This window comes from Cydia amplana, chromosome 2 (genome assembly GCF_948474715.1).
Source record: "Cydia amplana chromosome 2, ilCydAmpl1.1, whole genome shotgun sequence".
Classification (NCBI taxonomy): domain Eukaryota; kingdom Metazoa; phylum Arthropoda; class Insecta; order Lepidoptera; family Tortricidae; genus Cydia; species Cydia amplana.
In genome coordinates, this window is record NC_086070.1 from 1879287 (window position 1) to 1898588 (window position 19302).

At 36.4% G+C, this 19302-nt stretch overlaps 2 protein-coding genes across 2 annotated transcripts in view; both read left to right on the forward strand.

Moving 5' to 3' along the window:
• The first annotated feature begins 11349 nt into the window (after nt 1-11349).
• Nucleotides 11350-19302, forward strand: part of LOC134662006 (synaptic vesicle glycoprotein 2B-like) — a 29297-nt gene continuing 21344 nt past the window's right edge. The window contains exons 1-2 of the mRNA XM_063518245.1: nt 11350-11483; nt 15949-16020. Coding sequence (XP_063374315.1) covers nt 11453-11483; nt 15949-16020 — 103 coding nt within the window. The 5' untranslated portion in view covers nt 11350-11452. The remainder of the gene's footprint in view (nt 11484-15948; nt 16021-19302) is intronic.
• The window catches only part of LOC134662013 (synaptic vesicle glycoprotein 2A-like), a 93562-nt gene continuing 92365 nt past the window's right edge, over nt 18106-19302 (forward strand). Inside the window, exon 1 of the mRNA XM_063518253.1 lies at nt 18106-18112. The gene's annotated coding sequence lies outside the window, so the exon portion shown is untranslated. The remainder of the gene's footprint in view (nt 18113-19302) is intronic.

Sequence of the window (19302 nt, forward strand, 5' to 3'; positions counted from 1 at the left end):
TGCAATGTTGCATACAAATTCCATTATTTAACGAGTTCCAAACTTTTTAAAACTTTAAATGGCCATATCAAATGAAGGCATAGGTCCATTAAACAGCCAAACAGATGATCAGCACTTATTATTATAATGTTGGTACCGCGACTATTTAGGTGTCTCACATATGTTGGCGTATTTTCAGCAGAAAAATACACTTCTTTTTTTTTTAAGGCAAGCAAATCTTTTTAATGGTTTTACTTTTATCTGTGAAAATTAGAACGTTGCTTCTGTAAAATATTTCTATTTCTTGCACCATTTTTGAGAAAAGCACTATATATGACTCGGCTGGAAGGCTACTTGCTGGCTTCGGATTCAATTAAACGGACTCCCAAGGTCGTCCGTTTAAAACGAATCCTCAGCCTGCAAGTAGCTACTTCCGAACCTCGACAATAATGTACTATTGTCGTTACGTAAATCCTAGCGCGTTGAAAAAAAAAATCTTCTACTTTTTCCTAATCAGAACACGATACCGAATGGATCCCCCACAATTTTTGTTACAACCTGTATAATAAAAGAAGTGAACCTATAAGTTCAGTTGAATCAGAAAATTTACCTTAATAATATTTTGTGTACAGATATAGTGCATTTAGGTAATTATTTTCCATCGTATTTTTACGGAAACGTACGAAACGAACTAGGTACGTTCGTAATACGTCTTGCTATTTCAGTCAGTCTCGGTACCTACACAAAGTATTGAGGTTGACTGAAGTAGCATGACAAATACGAAGTTTCCGAGAAAATACGATGGAAAACGATTAATAAGGTACACTACATCTGTAAGTATGTTCTCAGGAGAGACGAACCTAACTGATGTGTATGACCTTTATATCGGAACATCAGCCCATCTCTCTCTTAATCTTAAATTCCAAATTGCCAGCTCAAATCCTTAGTAGTACCTACCTATTCATTCGTAATTTCTACACATTAAGCGCAGAGCTGAATAACGGTAATCTTAGCCAGACCCGTTTCGTCCTGGATTAGCAAGTCTTTAGAAGTTCTAACAGGAACACGTCAACAGTTAGCTAGGTTTTGCTCACGATGCTTAATTGCACAGTCGCGATACTCGCGATGGATGTCAGTTCAGATGTCGTTTAACCTCTACCTCAAATAGGTACTTAATAAATCATTCATTCATTCATGTATGTGGTGGTCAAAAATCGTGGGTTCACATCGGTTGTGCTGTTTACGCCCTTTGTTTCCCATAAAGTTTTAAGTCATAATGTCTTGCTTAATTCCCATATTATCATAAAACTGAAACCGTTAACTTTTCAGGATTTTCGTCAGGTCATCCTATAGGTTTGTTTTATGGCAATCCTGAAAAGTGACGCGTTTGTGAACCAAATAAATTATGACTAAGAGCGGTTTCGCACTACGTCCGATCCGAACCCGTGAAAATATGGTCCGTAGTAGGCGTAGAACTATTTCTATGGTAATTTACGCACTAGATCCGATCTCCGTCATCCAATTTCGGAAAGAAATCAGACGGATCTAGTGCGTAAATTACCATAGAAATAGTTCTACGGCTACTTCGGGCCATATTTTCACGGATTCGGATCGAATTCGGATCGGACGTAGTACGAAACCGCTCTAACGAAAATGCGGGTAAACAATACATTATTATGACTTAAAACTATTTGGGAAACAATAGAGACCCGCTGTTTACTCGTAGAGTAGAAAAACCTACAAAAACGTAAAAGTTTTAAAGTGTACCCTGCAGTTTGTCATATCCAGAGACATCCGCCGCTTCTTTCCGCCAAAACCTTTAGGTTTTGTCCTCAAAACGGTTTAGGAGTTATCAGATAGATTCTATCAGTAAATGGAACAGGCCGCGTAGCCAACATGCCAATCGCTTACGCTCCGTAGCGATTGAAACGCAACTGTCACTGTCGCACTAATATGAAAGAGTGATAGAGAGACACCAAGCGATTCGATGGCGAAGCGATAGCGATTGTCACCTTGGCTAGGCCGCCTGCCGCTAGGGAGCGTTAGCGATTGGGATGTTGTCTACGGGCCCTGTTTTATTTATACAAAAATATTTAGTGTATGCTTTGAAAGTTCTTAGAATTCCATGTAAGGTAGAAAATAAGCCTTTAAATAGTTACCTCGATTAGATGAAAGCTATTCTATAAATAGCCGGGACCGGATAAGGGCAATGCCCTACGCCATTTTATAGGTAGGAACACATTATAATGTCCATCATTACCGCGAAAAAGAAAGACGTGGAAAATAACTTCATCGACGAACTTGTCTTGACGAACGATTTAACTGGCTTAATAAATAATACTATACTTATTATGAGCGATTACCTGCAGAAATAAGGGTGGAAACGTCCGATACAACATTCAAGCGTCGATTGAGAAACTTTTTACTGGACAACCCATTATATTCAATAAGTGAATTTTTTGACATAACTGTATAATTTATAATCGCGTTCCTATTTTTGACATTGTTTTCGTTTAATTATTGTTATTATTTGACGATCCTTCTCAGGTGATTTTTTTTTTCTCATATTATGAATTTAATTGGATTAAGCATCTTTCTATTATTTAAATGTATTTCTGACGATCACAATATAGATTCTTATAAATTGACATGAATGTAATTTGTACTGTAATCATATATTGTGAAATAAATAAATCTAATCTAATCTAATCTATAATAGTAGTTTATGCAACCATTGTTTAAGAGAGGTCAAAAAAGGCGAGTGGCGTGAGTAACAATTTGAGGCGAAGCCGAAAATTGTTAATAAAGACGCTACGAGTATTTTTTGACTCGGTTAAACAACGTTGCATACAATATACTTTTTCTACGACCAAGCACTTACTTTGAAATAAAATTGTAAATTTAACAAGCAAGTAAGTACGGGAGTACAAAAAACATGTACAATACCTACTCTTTGTGTAATTTTTTTATGTTGTGTAGGTTCATGTCCCTAACTGCTTGTGAAATAAAACTTTTGTATATGTAAAGTACCTACACGCAAAAAACGTTGTTTTGCGAATTACTAGTATCCGAAATAGACTGTCAAAATTAGTTAAAAATTTCCGCGAATTGACCACAATTTGAATCTAAAAATACATTTTAGGGTTCGCCGTTCTTGTATTTTTTTCTAAATAAATAAACCACGTAAATATTAGAAATTTTGATAACTTGTTGTTAAAAATGTTGGTGAAAAAAAAGGTTACGCTGATGATGGTGACCGAACCTAAAATGCCAAACCTTAGCCCGTACCATGAGTCATTGACAGTGTCAAAACTGACATAAACGCTTTCGAGAACGTAATTTACTTTCTATATATCTCGCTTGCCCTAATATGCGGGTACGAGCGAGATGCATAGAAAGTAAATTACGTTCTCGATGGCGTTTATGTCAGTGACAAACTGATGGTAGCCGTACTTAACCTATTTATAAAATAAAATACCTATCAGTGGCGGCGCGTCAAACATATCCATAGGCAAGCCGGGGCTAATTTCAATTATTTAAGGACCAATCGGTGAGGACAGCTTGTGTATCAAAAATGTATTTTTGATCAAAACTTTTAAAGAAAATCAAAGTTTGGTTCTTTTATAGATGACTAGGTACTGCCTTCATTCAATCCAAATTGAAGATTGAAGCCTAATATTGGAACAAAAAAAACGATTGACACAAATTAATCAATGATTCTCCATACCCTATTCCCGTGGGAATTTCAATTGTAACGTTCGGCAATAAATATTACAGAAACATGTATAAAAAAGTGGCCAAGTGCGAGTCGGACTCGCCCATGAAGGGTTCCGTATTTAGGGGATTTATGACGTATTAAAAAAAAACTACTTACTAGATCACGTTCAAACCAATTTTCGGTGAAAGTTTGCATGGTAATGTACATCATATATTTTTTTTTAGTTTTATCATTCTCTTATTTTAGAAGTTACAGGGGGGGGGGGACACATTTTACCACTTTGGACGTGTCTCTCGCGCAAACTATTCAGTTTAGAAAAAAATGATATTAGAAACCTCAATATCATTTTTGAAGACCTATCCATACGTAGATACCCCACACGTATGGGTTTGATGAAAAAAATGTTTTTGAGTTTCAGTTCTAAGTATGGGGAACCCCCAAAATTTATTGTTTTTTTTTCTATTTTTGTGTGAAAATCTTAATGCAGTTCACAGAATACATCTACTTACCAAGTTTCAATAGGTTCTTATAGTTTCGGAAAAAAGTGGCTGTGACATACGGACGGACGGACAGACAGACAGACAGACAGACAGATAGACATGACGAATCCATAAGGGTTCCGTTTTTTTCCATTTGGCTACGGAACCCTAAAAACGGAATGGGCGCGATTCCTGGACGCAAACAAAAAAGTTACAAAAGGTTCTTTTCACCGATTAGCGACAAAAGTGTTGCCTCTATTTTACCGTATGTTAGCCGCCTTTGTAGCTGTCCTTGCCAATCAAAATTAGCCCATAAAGGCATAGACATAGTGCATAGACAATAAAGACGTTGCGCAGGCGCCAGTGTCAGAAGTCCCACGTTTTGCCTCTCTGTTGCACTTGTGAATTCGTACGTAAGTGCGACAAAGAGGTAAAACCTTGTTCCTGGTTCGCAGTAGGTCCTCAGGTATATAAGCAAATAACTTTTATGGCGCTAACCGAGTTCTAAGAAGGTTGCTTTTTTCTTTTCGAAGCGCCGGCGAGCTATGATATACTGGCTAATGGAAAATTTTGGGATACGGTCATAGACAGAAATGCAGGGAACGCATGCCATTGTAAAATAGGTATTATCTGTAGTCTGTAGGCACAGACAAGACATCCTCTAGACTGAGCATATATAGTAACGCTACCCCCTCTGCCACTATATACGGTAGTTTTACTCCATTTTCGAGTCAAAGTGTCAGAATCCCGTACGCACGGGCACGGGATTCGCTCACCTCGTCCCCCCGCACCCCCGTATTTTGGCAGCATCGGTTTCATAAAATAATTGCTCTAAACTCCGTCTAGAGGATTCCTAGTCTATGTCTGTAGGTATGTAGTACAGTCACCAGCAGACGTTGCTAAACGGGCGAGGTGTTCACAATTACCTTGACTTGACATGTTCTTATTCCCTTTCGCGTCAAGATCATTTTGAACACCTCGCCCGCTTACTTCTACTGCTGACTGTACATACCTAAATGTATAATATTATAGTGAATTTTGTTTTGGGAGAAATATCTTTCGTGTCTTAGATAAAATGCAAAATACCTATGGACGATACAAATATTTTTGTAATAACTTTTATATTTTTAAGGCATTTACATTTTAGTAATATTTTGTCATTAATGCAAGCAAAGGTTTAAACAGTCAATTAATCCTGTATAGGTTATGTTAGTAGTAGCTATGTTTAAGTAGGCATAATATTAGCCAAATATAGTTTCGCTAATGGCCGTTAAATTAAAAATAAACAACTATCTTAAAAGCATGGTCTAATAAAACATGGTCTTCTCTTCCCAGAGTGTCACTTGCCTACGTCACAATAACATTGTCACTTTATTTCAACATAACATGTTACATGGGTACATTATATCTATGGTTAATAAGTTAAAATATTTCTTTATAATTTTATAATTTTCATTTATATGTATTTTATCTTAAATTTTACAATAACACGTCATTTTTAATTATTCGTTAGCAATATCTTCCGATTCACGAAAGAAATTTCAGACATTCGGGTAATTCTGTTTACACTACTGGCGACACAGGATAGCGCTGTCACATTTGACAATCCGCCATGTTGTCCCTGACCGTCATCCTTGTCGAACGCGTGTTAATTGTTATTTCCTTCTCGCTCAGTGTCAGCAGTCGCAGTGTTTTCCAAACTTTTCACGTCGTAAGCTTGATAATTAATGTTTTGTTACGAAAATGGTTGGCTATTCTATTCGGAACTGTAAGAGTAGGAGTGAAAAGGGCAGTATAGATTTGTTTTATTTTACTATGAATAACTTAAAATTAATGCCGTTAAAATAATATTCACCGTTGGTTAAAATTCTCCCACATTTTAAAGTTTGAGAACCTGTAAACAGCATGATGACGTAGGCAAGTGACAGTTAGGTCATTCGCGAATCTCGGAAGAGAGTACCAGGCGGAGTATATTATTATACCATGCTTAAAAGCATAAAATTTGCCATTAAAAAAAACAAACCTGAAATAAAAATGTCCATAGAGGGAACCCTTCGGTGTTCAACTGTCGCACGCTTCCGCGCGCGCGCAGATTTTGACAGTTTTGCCCAACATTAAGCTGTCAAATCAGACCGTCGCTGTCAACTAGAGTACCAATTACGCTCGCTGTGATAATAGACTTAGGAATAGGTAGGTGGGCGTTTTTTTTGTTGTCCCCTACACCCCCTACTTATTACGGTTAAAATTTTCATCCATTAATATTTAAATAGGTATAAATATAACTAACCTAACCTTTACGTTTTATGTTGTCTGGACTGGCAATTTGAAAGGGTTGTCCATATTTTTTCGACATTCACCTAATCATGACTATTTTATATTTAGCGATTTAGCTACAAAACTATTCGTACCTATAACGGTATGCAAAAATAAAAGGCAAAAAAAAATCTAACTTTTTAGACTGATGCAGCTGCCTCAAGCGGTACTATATAAATTACCGATTATTGGTTTTTTAGGTATTTGTACGTCTATTCGATAATCGAAGCTTTAATCCAATTAATTTTATCGACCAATTGACCAATTTCGATGAAAGCATATAAAAGTATCAAATTTTTGCTATGTACCTACCATATACCTACCAATTCCAGCGCTAATTTTAAACGCATGCTTAGATTTAATACTTAATAACATAATAATTTATATATTATGTCTATCACTTTTTTATTTAGGTATAGTCACTTGATTCTACATAAGCTCGGGTAACTATAGCTGGTCAAGCAAATCTTGTCAGTAAAAAAAGGCGCGAAATTCAAATTTTCTATGGGACGATATCCCTTCGCGCCTACATTTTTCAAATTTGCCGCCTTTTTCTACTGACAAGATCTACTTGACCAAGTATATTAATCACCATTTTAGACTACAGGTATTTTAGTTAAAATTCGATAGATCAAAAAATGGTCTAAAAATCTCAAATGCAAACTTTAATTTTTAGATTTTTTATAAAAAAAAAACCCTCATATTTTTCGCCAAAAAAATCCTAACTCAAATAATAATAAAACAACTCACGACTCCCAATCGGCGCTGTTTTGCACACCATAATTCCAAATTCAAAATCACAACACTACCGGCACACCATCGAATTCGAAATTCGAAATTCAAAAATCCAGTATGGCCGCGTCGTTCAGCGCTGCCCGCGACCGTGACAATGAGACGAAGAAAGGTTAGAACTGGCTGGTGTTCGTGGTGGACGTGAGTCGAGTTGTGGTTGGCCGGTGTAATGTGACTAATGTGGTTGAGAGTTGTGGGATTTGACCAGTTGAATTGGAGGTAGGTAAAGTGGTTTTTCTGAGCACTCGACTCAGTGCTTAAGAACAGGCGATCTAGGGGTGTGCAACATGTATGCCTAGGTTTAGTTTATCATAATGAGTAAATTACTTATAATAATAAGATTTTGAGTTCAAGCATTTGGTTTAATGTAGTTTTTAATTACCTATGCGTTAGGAGTATTCTGATGCCATGTTATTTGATATAATTTTTGATTTAGATATGTATAATTTTCAATACATTTGCCTGTATTTCAAATAACATTTCGTTTCTGTTTAAATAAAGATTATAAATTATCTATTATAAATTATGATGATATTTAATTAATTCTTACGATAATTTTATAGGCACAACTTACTTATTTTATACTTCGGAATAATTTTCCTGTTTTAGTTTAGTTAGTTATTATTAGAACATAAAAAATAGATTCAATTTCAATTTCAATATTTTATCCTTAGTATGAAATGTGAATTATTTGAAATGTTAGTTCCATGTACCAATTATATCATGTTGTCGATCATATAAAAATGGAGAAGGGTTTTGTTTGACACAAGATTAAAGTAGGTACCTACCTACACTTTACTTAAATCGTAAAATATAAGTTGTAATTTATCTATATGATCTTTGACTATAATTATTGGCGCCTATATGGTGAAGCCACAGTAAAATTATCAAGTACAATGACTATAATGATTACGAAAACGTTACGAGGTAAAAGAAATGTTACTTCGTTAATGATATGAAACCAATGATTTATAACTCAAGATAGGTTATAGGCGTTCCAAAATTGAAGCGCTTACTCTGTGACGAATTGGACAAGTTGCATTTAGTCGCGGCTGGACAAGCGAGAAACGTGCACGTGCTAACGAGCTCCTGAAAGCACACGGAAAGAGACGACCTTATGTTTAACAACGAGTGTGACAAAGATGGATGGAATGAGAAAATTAATCAAAAATAACGGATTTCTTCGTAGGTACTTCTTGTGCTCCTCGAGTATGAGTACCTATAACCTATCTATGGTTATATAATATCATTGTATGAAACTTATTTAATTAAAACAGATTGTACTTACAGCCAGAAAGAAACAGCACTCTATACAAAGTGGACCGATGATATTATAATTGAATAATTTTACGGTTTAGACTCAATTGTTTTAAGTCACTCGCGCGACATGTTTCTGTCTCCTTTCTCAAGCACTAACAGCGAGCAGCGTTCACGACGGCCGTGTATCGCGTACTGCGTAAATTATTCAATGTTAATATGTCTCACAACAGTTTAAATTCGGATATTATAATTGTAGCTAACCTTTGTATAAGGGCAGCTCACGATCGATCGTTTTATGAAGTCAATATACTGTTTTAATGTGATTTTAATTGACTGTTCAGGCCACAGGAAAAGCTAAGCACAGAAGCGACATATAATAAAACTACTAGTCGCACTTTCACTTCTAAGTGGTTGTTAAATGTTGCAAATTATACGTCAGTGGTCACTGATCACTCCAGGCGGGTCCAGTTTTACGCAATGGTCGTATGATGGCATGTTTCAATGTAGGGATATTTAGCATTAAGGATGACTCACGCTAAACCGGGCCGGGGCCGGGCCGGCGCTTCGTTTTCTATGGAAGCACCACGTGATCACCGATCAGCCGTCATAGAAAATGACATGTCGGACGCCTCTCTATTTTTAAACTTAACAGTAATTCTATACCTGGGCGTTTTTTTTATTGTCCCCTACACTTTTTTTCAAATTTGGGATTTTTTATGTTATTTCTACTCAGAATCACGAGCTCTTTCTATCCTAATAGGAGAAAAAACGTGTCCCAAAATTTCCATACATTTTTCGATCTTTCCATTCCGCGACCGCCATACAAAGTCTGTGAAAAATGGTGACGTAATGGAAATAAACACACACTTTTTTTCTCCTATTAGGATAGAAAGAGCTCGTGATTCTGAGTAGAAATGACTTAAAAAATCCCAAATTTGAAAAAAAAAAGTGTAGGGGACAATAAAAAAAACGCCCAGGTATAGAATTACTGTTAAGTTTAAAAATAGAGAGGCGTCCGACATGTCATTTTCTATGACGGCTGATCGGTGATCACGTGGTGCTTCCATAGAAAACGAAGCGCCGGCCCGGCCCCGGCCCGGTTTAGCGTGAGTCATCCTTAATGCTAAATATCCCTACATTGAAACATGCCATCATACGACCATTGCGTAAAACTGGACCCGCCTGGAGTGATCAGTGACCACTGACGTATAATTTGCAACATTTAACAACCACTTAGAAGTGAAAGTGCGACTAGTAGTTTTATTATATGTCGCTTCTGTGCTTAGCTTTTCCTGTGGCCTGAACAGTCAATTAAAATCACATTAAAACAGTATATTGACTTCATAAAACGATCGATCGTGAGCTGCCCTTATACAAAGGTTAGCTACAATTATAATATCCGAATTTAAACTGTTGTGAGACATATTAACATTGAATAATTTACGCAGTACGCGATACACGGCCGTCGTGAACGCTGCTCGCTGTTAGTGCTTGAGAAAGGAGACAGAAACATGTCGCGCGAGTGACTTAAAACAATTGAGTCTAAACCGTAAAATTATTCAATTATAATATCATCGGTCCACTTTGTATAGAGTGCTGTTTCTTTCTGGCTGTAAGTACAATCTGTTTTAATTAAATAAGTTTCATACAATGATATTATATAACCATAGATAGGTTATAGGTACTCATACTCGAGGAGCACAAGAAGTACCTACGAAGAAATCCGTTATTTTTGATTAATTTTCTCATTCCATCCATCTTTGTCACACTCGTTGTTAAACATAAGGTCGTCTCTTTCCGTGTGCTTTCAGGAGCTCGTTAGCACGTGCACGTTTCTCGCTTGTCCAGCCGCGACTAAATGCAACTTGTCCAATTCGTCACAGAGTAAGCGCTTCAATTTTGGAACGCCTATAACCTATCTTGAGTTATAAATCATTGGTTTCATATCATTAACGAAGTAACATTTCTTTTACCTCGTAACGTTTTCGTAATCATTATAGTCATTGTACTTGATAATTTTACTGTGGCTTCACCATATAGGCGCCAATAATTATAGTCAAAGATCATATAGATAAATTACAACTTATATTTTACGATTTAAGTAAAGTGTAGGTAGGTACCTACTTTAATCTTGTGTCAAACAAAACCCTTCTCCATTTTTATATGATCGACAACATGATATAATTGGTACATGGAACTAACATTTCAAATAATTCACATTTCATACTAAGGATAAAATATTGAAATTGAAATTGAATCTATTTTTTATGTTCTAATAATAACTAACTAAACTAAAACAGGAAAATTATTCCGAAGTATAAAATAAGTAAGTTGTGCCTATAAAATTATCGTAAGAATTAATTAAATATCATCATAATTTATAATAGATAATTTATAATCTTTATTTAAACAGAAACGAAATGTTATTTGAAATACAGGCAAATGTATTGAAAATTATACATATCTAAATCAAAAATTATATCAAATAACATGGCATCAGAATACTCCTAACGCATAGGTAATTAAAAACTACATTAAACCAAATGCTTGAACTCAAAATCTTATTATTATAAGTAATTTACTCATTATGATAAACTAAACCTAGGCATACATGTTGCACACCCCTAGATCGCCTGTTCTTAAGCACTGAGTCGAGTGCTCAGAAAAACCACTTTACCTACCTCCAATTCAACTGGTCAAATCCCACAACTCTCAACCACATTAGTCACATTACACCGGCCAACCACAACTCGACTCACGTCCACCACGAACACCAGCCAGTTCTAACCTTTCTTCGTCTCATTGTCACGGTCGCGGGCAGCGCTGAACGACGCGGCCATACTGGATTTTTGAATTTCGAATTTCGAATTCGATGGTGTGCCGGTAGTGTTGTGATTTTGAATTTGGAATTATGGTGTGCAAAACAGCGCCGATTGGGAGTCGTGAGTTGTTTTATTATTATTTGAGTTAGGATTTTTTTGGCGAAAAATATGAGGGTTTTTTTTTTATAAAAAATCTAAAAATTAAAGTTTGCATTTGAGATTTTTAGACCATTTTTTGATCTATCGAATTTTAACTAAAATACCTGTAGTCTAAAATGGTGATTAATATACTTGGTCAAGTAGATCTTGTCAGTAGAAAAAGGCGGCAAATTTGAAAAATGTAGGCGCGAAGGGATATCGTCCCATAGAAAATTTGAATTTCGCGCCTTTTTTTACTGACAAGATTTGCTTGACCAGCTATAGTTACCCGAGCTTATGTAGAATCAAGTGACTATACCTAAATAAAAAAGTGATAGACATAATATATAAATTATTATGTTATTAAGTATTAAATCTAAGCATGCGTTTAAAATTAGCGCTGGAATTGGTAGGTATATGGTAGGTACATAGCAAAAATTTGATACTTTTATATGCTTTCATCGAAATTGGTCAATTGGTCGATAAAATTAATTGGATTAAAGCTTCGATTATCGAATAGACGTACAAATACCTAAAAAACCAATAATCGGTAATTTATATAGTACCGCTTGAGGCAGCTGCATCAGTCTAAAAAGTTAGATTTTTTTTTGCCTTTTATTTTTGCATACCGTTATAGGTACGAATAGTTTTGTAGCTAAATCGCTAAATATAAAATAGTCATGATTAGGTGAATGTCGAAAAAATATGGACAACCCTTTCAAATTGCCAGTCCAGACAACATAAAACGTAAAGGTTAGGTTAGTTATATTTATACCTATTTAAATATTAATGGATGAAAATTTTAACCGTAATAAGTAGGGGGTGCCTGCCTTTTTTAATAAAAATAACTTATCATATAGTATAACGATAGATTATGATAAGTAGGTATATTGCACACGTACCTATTTTTATTACAAAGCCTTGCCTTTGCAAAGGTACTGCACTTATTGAAGAAAATTCATTCGCCACTCTACTTTTCTTTGTAAAATCACGTCGGTGCGAATAAAAAATTGCTGTGTTTTTTTACGATTTTTTGATTTTGGCATATTTAAATTCCTTTTTCAATTTTCCGTCGACCTGTATCAATATTTTTTTTTATATCTATATTAGTTTTGAAAATAAGTAACAAAATTTGTACAAAAAAATAGCTATGTGATTTTTTTTGCACATAACGAAATTAAATGCCTTGTTTTCCGTCGAGGGTGATGGCGATAATGTTGCACATGGCGATTTATTGACCCTAAAATCCGCTATGTATCATTTCTCGTGCTACGTTACTTTGGCAACAAATCGCTATGTGTAAACTTTGCACATGACGATTTTAAGTGAACCAAATTTAAGTCACTATGTAGCAAAATTCTGGTTAAAATAATTTATATTGTAAAAATTTACGAAAAAAACTGTTTATTTTCAGCATAAGTATCATGTAAAAACCATTGATCTACCAGAAAAAAATACAGGTGCAACAAATATATTACAAGCAGGAAAATAAACAGTCTTTTTGTCTCCTGTAAAGTAGCTAAAAAATACATGGCGTTTTTTTTGTTCGCACCGACGAATTCATCAACAACAATGGTAGTAGGCAGGGATCGGAACCAGTTTTTTGCAAAAACATAGAAATAACCATATTTTTCGAATTATTTTATACTCGAAATGTAGCACTCAGTTGTGTTTTTAGGTTACGACTTCGTATTATTAGATTGCCCAATTAGAAATGAAGTAATTAGCAAAGAACGAAAAAATACCGTTTCCGTTCCCATACAAAAAATACCGGTATCCGATCCCTGGTACCTGGTAGTAGGTACGCCTAAACTCGATGGGGTTGTGTTGTTTTTAGGGTTCCGTAGCCAAATGGCAAAAAACGGAACCCTTATAGATTCGTCATGTCTGTCTGTCTGTCTGTCCGTCTGTCCGTCTGTCCGTCTGTCCGTCTGTCTGTCCGTCCGTATGTCACAGCCACTTTTCTCCGAAACTATAAGAACTATACTGTTGAAACTTGGTAAGTAGATGTATTCTGTGAACCGCATTAAGATTTTCACACAAAAATTGAAAAAAAACAATAAATTTTTGGGGTTCCCCATACTTTGAATTGAAACTCAAAAATTTTTTTTTCATCAAACCCATACGTGTGGGGTATCTATGGATAGGTCTTCAAAAATGATATTGAGGTTTCTAATATCATTTTTTTCTAAACTGAATAGTTTGCGCGAGAGACACTTCCAAAGTGGTAAAATGTGTGTCCCCCCCCCTGTAACTTCTAAAATAAGAGAATGATAAAACTAAAAAAAATATATGATGTACATTACCATGTAAACTTCCACCGAAAATTGGTTTGAACGAGATCTAGTAAGTAGTTTTTTTTTATACGTCATAAATCGCCTAAATACGGAACCCTTCATGGGCGAGTCCGACTCGCACTTGGCCGCTTTTTATAACCTACATCCTACATGCATTGCAATCACATATATTACAATGTACACGATGGTACACGTATATACTCTGTTCCTACGTAAAAAGTACCTTTTACAGTACATGTGGCCCTATTTTCCCGCACTAGTGCGTAAAATAGCACTTTTCGTGTGTATGTCAAAAGTTTAAAGAGCCATATGTACTGTAAAACGTTGTACGATACACGTGCGAATAGGTAATTCGCAACTCGTGTCGATTTAAAACACTCCCTTCGGTCGTGTTTTAATATATCGTCACTCGTTTCGAATTTCCTCTTTTCCGCACTTGTATCGTAAATAACTATTATAAACCAAATAAAGTACCTAGCAATTATTTTGTTTCATTGCTTTGTCAAACAAATGAAATTCATCCCAATTTATTATGTGACAAGGTTCAAATTAAAAATAGGAAAATTTTGTATGGTGAGCTCTACGTCGATAGAGTTTCTATGTCCAACTTCCGGCTCTCTTATCAGAATCTGAAACCGTTATATATACCTACCATCGTTTTCCTTACAAAAGTCGGCGGTTAGAGGAATATTTTTTTTAAGTGAGTGAAACCGTGGTCGTCTAAACAGTTTAAAATATGTCTCACGAAAGTTTAATATCGACTAATTTTTTTTGACAAAAAATTTTTTTTTGATACAAGCTCTTATTGCTGACTGTACTTTTCTTTAGACGGGCAACTAATAGGTAAACAATTCTAACAAACCCAAACACAATTAGATTTCGTTTTTGAAGTGAAAACTTTTTTAGCGGCGCTGTGCACTTTTTGAGGTGGGGAAAAAATGTTAAACTCGAGACAGCGTAAGACGATCACGTGACTGTAAGACGGACACGTGACCTGATCGAAGAACTGTTACATGTAATGTCATTGAGTTTTTCTTTATTGATTTAAATGCCATCTATTAGTGAGTTTCGCTCTAACTGGTATTAATATAACTCGAGTACTAACAGTGATGTGCTTAGGGGTTTCAAGTAATTAACGCTAACGCTAGATGGCGTTAACCTCAATTATACATAGTGCATTTTGCACTACTCATTGAGTTTTCACTTCTGCCGGCACTCCCTGAGTGCAACCCGTTGTTTTTTTTATCACTGAGTTCCTATGGTCATCTCCTGTGTCCTTCATCAGATCGATTACCATAATATTGTATACATATAATATAGGTACTTATTACTAATATGTAAAGTTTCAGTATCGAAAACAAAATTTAAAAAAATAATACCTATTATACAAATAAGTTAGATAATTTTTCACATTTTAGGAAAATTAAAAATAAGAATAAAGAACATTTATTTCGCATGATGATTACAGACATACTAGGGGTCTCCGCACTAGGCAATGTCTGTATCGCGGGGAACCGATTACAATTAAATATCAGAGATATATTAGGTAATTATGAAAAAAAAAAACCGGCCAAGTGCGAGTCGGGCTCGCGCACGGAGGGTTCCGCACCATCAACAAAAAATAGAGCAAAACAAGCAAAAAAACGGTCACCCATCCAAGTACTGACCCCGCCCGACGTTGCTTAACTTCGGTCAAAAATCACGTTTGTTGTATGGGAGCCCCACTTAAATCTTTATTTTATTCTGTTTTCAGTATTTGTTGTTATAGCGGCAACAGAAATACATCATCTGTGAAAATTTCAACTGTCTAGCTATCACGGTTCGTGAGATACAGCCTGGTGACAGACGGACGGACGGACGGACGGACGGACAGCGGAGTCTTAGTAATAGGGTCCCGTTTTTACCCTTTGGGTACGGAACCCTAAAAATCAAAATAACCTCGTCAAATGTCAAAAACCAACCAATGAACTAAATCTGATTGTAAACAACTGTAAACTATTACAAAATACAAATACAAATACATTTATTTCATTACTTTTTACATCAGTTCTTAGCTATAAGCCATTGCCATAAATACTCTCCAAGTTCAATACCGATTTGTTGGCTCATAACATAACTAAATTAATTTCTTCTTTCTCTTCCCTTACCAGCGACGCACAGAGTGAGCGAGCAGGACGGGCAACAAGAAGTGGCTGACTATGAAACTGCGCTGGATTCTGCTGGTAAGTTAACACCAACACTCTTGGCCATTGGTGAACCCACGTTACAATAATAAAATAAAATCATTGAGATATAATTACTATAGAGACCACATACCAAACAATTAAATTTTCTCAATCGTAACCATAACCACCCATAACCAAAACTCATGGCGCTTACGCGTTAAGAGCCCATCAACATGCACACTGGCGCCACTGCTAAATAATCGTGATTATTTAAATTTAACGAAAGATATTTAAAAAGGGGGCCGCTACGTGCTGTATCTTATATTAAAGTACCTTTTGAATACATCAAACTAGTTTTTAAGTTGCTGGATTCGTCAATCTATGCGTCCAAAGTTAAAACGGCCGTTTTCGTTTTGAGTTCATATATCGACGAATTCAGGAACATAAAAACTAGCTTGATGTATTCAAAAGGTACTTTTCTCAAAAATGGACGGCAAAGTCGACGTTACCGGTTAAAAAATAGGTCGCGTAGTGCGTGGTTTATGGTCAGTCAAAAATTAAAAAGTTAAAAACATTGCAGTCTCGATTTAGGGACTGGAATGTTGCATAAAAATTTCATTATTTGTCGACTTCCAAACTTTTTAAAAGTTGAAATGGCCATAATCAAATGACGGCATAGGTCCGTTAAACAGCCAAACAGATGATCAGTCCTTATTATTTTAATGTTGGTACCGCGACTATTTAGGTGTCTCAAATAGGTTGGCGTATTTTCAGCAGAGAAATACACTTTTTTTTTTAAGGCGGCAAAGCAAATATTTTCAATGGTTTTACTTTCTTCTGTAAAATATTTCTATTTCTTGCACCATTTTTGAGAAGAGCACTATATATGACTCGGCTGGAAGGCTACTTGCTGGATTCGGATTCAATTAAACGGACTCCCAAGTTCGTCCGTTTAAAACGAATCCTCAGCCAGCAAGTAGCTACTTCCGAGCCTCGACAATAATGTACTATTAATATAAGATACAGTACGTAGCGGTCTCCTTTTTTTAAATATCTCTCGTTAAATTTAAATAATCACGATTATTTAGCAGTGGCGCCAGTGTGCACATTGATGGGCTCTTAAGGTCGCGAGATTTACCTAAGCTCCGCTTCTATGGTTTGTTGTCAAAACAACAACAACTCATGGCGCAAAATACTGGAGACAAAGAAATTTGATGAAAACGAAAAAAAAACCGGCCAAGTGCGAGTCGGACTCGCGCACGGAGGGTTCCGCACCATCAACAAAAATATAGCAAAACAAGCAAAAAAACGGTCACCCATCCAAGTACTGACCCCGCCCGACGTTGCTTAACTTCGGTCAAAAATCACGTTTGTTGTATGGGAGCCCCACTTAAATCTTTATTTTATTCTGTTTTTAGTATTTGTTGTTATAGCGGCAACAGAAATACATCATCTGTGAAAATTTCAACTGTCTAGCTATCACGGTTCGTGAGATACAGCCTGGTGACAGACGGACGGACGGACGGACGGACGGACAGCAGAGTCTTAGTAATAGGGTCCCGTTTTTACCCTTTGGGTACGGAACCCTAATAGGGTCCCGTTTTTAGCCTTTGGGTACGGAACCCTAAAAACTCTTTTCGTTTCATAAACCCACACCCGTATTTTAATGCCCTTCATTATGTAGCAGTCACATAAACTACCCTATTATATAGCACGGCATGCTACTAATGCTACTATTACTATATACCTAAATAGATTTACTTCAAGCACTTTATATAATGAGTTCTACTATCTCAAGTTACTTGCGGTGCAAATGGGGAGGTAATGTGCTTATCACTATTAGTGGTGAGGTCATTGAACCCGATTATGAACTTACAATTAGATGGTTCCTGGCGGCCTAGCCAAGGTGACAATCGCTATCGCTTCGCCATCGAATAGAACTCACTCTTCCATATTAGTGTGACAGTGACAGTTGCGTTTCGTTCGCTACGGAGCGTTAGCGATTGGCGTGTTGTCTACGGGGCCTGGATGGTTATATAGACGTGTGTGATGACTGCTTGAGGTTCTACGAGACGATGTATGGCCTTCTCCTGTGATATATGTCAATTTATGATATTTTTGAATTCTTAAGTCCGCTATTGTTTAATCCGTAAAATCCGTATACGGGCGTTTTTTTTAAAGTTGTCCCCTACACTTTTTTTTCAAATTTGGGATTTTTTATGTTATTTCTACTCAGAATCACGAGCTCTTTCTATCCTAATAGGAGAAAAAAAGTGTCCCAAATTTCCATACATTTTTCGGTCTTTCCATTCCGCGACCGCCATACAAAGTCTATGAAAAAAGGTGACGGAATGGAAATAAAAACCTTAGGACACTTTTTTTCTCCTATTAGGATAGAAAGAGCTCGTGATTCTGAGTAGAAATAACATAAAAAATCCCAAATTTTAAAAAAAAGTGTAGGGGACAACTTAAAAAAAAAACGCCCACAGTTTGTGACGTGATTTTTACTTAAAACTCAAAAATTTCAAAATTAGTAATTTAAAGGGGCCCACTGATGATCAGTCCGCCGGACGATATCGGCCTGTCAGTTCAACGCAAAAGGTGACAGCTCCGCACAACTGACTGGCCGATATTGTCCGGCGGACTCATGGCGGACTGATCATCAGTGCCCTTAAGCAAGTATTTTAAAAACCGGCCATGTGCGAGTCGGACTCGCGCACGGAGGGTTCCGCACCATCAACAAAAAATACAGCAAAACAAGCAAAAAAAACAAACAAAAAAACGGTCACCCATCCAAGTATTGACCCCGCCCGACGTTGCTTAACTTCGGTCAAAAATCACGTTTGTTGTATGGAAGCCCCACTTAAATCTTTATTTTATTCTGTTTTTAGTATTTGTTGTTACAGCGGCAACAGAAATACATCATCTGTGAAAATTTCAACTGTCTCGTCTCAACGGTTCGTGAGATACAGCCTGGTGACAGACGGACGGACGGACGGACGGACAACGGAGTCTTAGTAATAGGGTCCCGTTTTTACCCTTTGGGTACGGAACCCTAAAAATGAAAACAATGACAAAAATGAACCATCGATTGTATGGCAGCGGCTTTTCGGCGGTGGGTTAATCAGACTGTTAACCCCTCGAACGCCCTTGCTGAAAAGTTGCTACTGAATTAATAACCTTTCAACTGTTAATTACAGTCCAAATTGTCTGGGACGTACACGGGACAAGGCGCATGAGGGGTTAATTCAATCTTTCCTAATAATCATGTAGCAATACATAATTCGACATTATATCCGTCAGCATTTCTCCTAGGCAACTATAGGAACGGTAGAAACG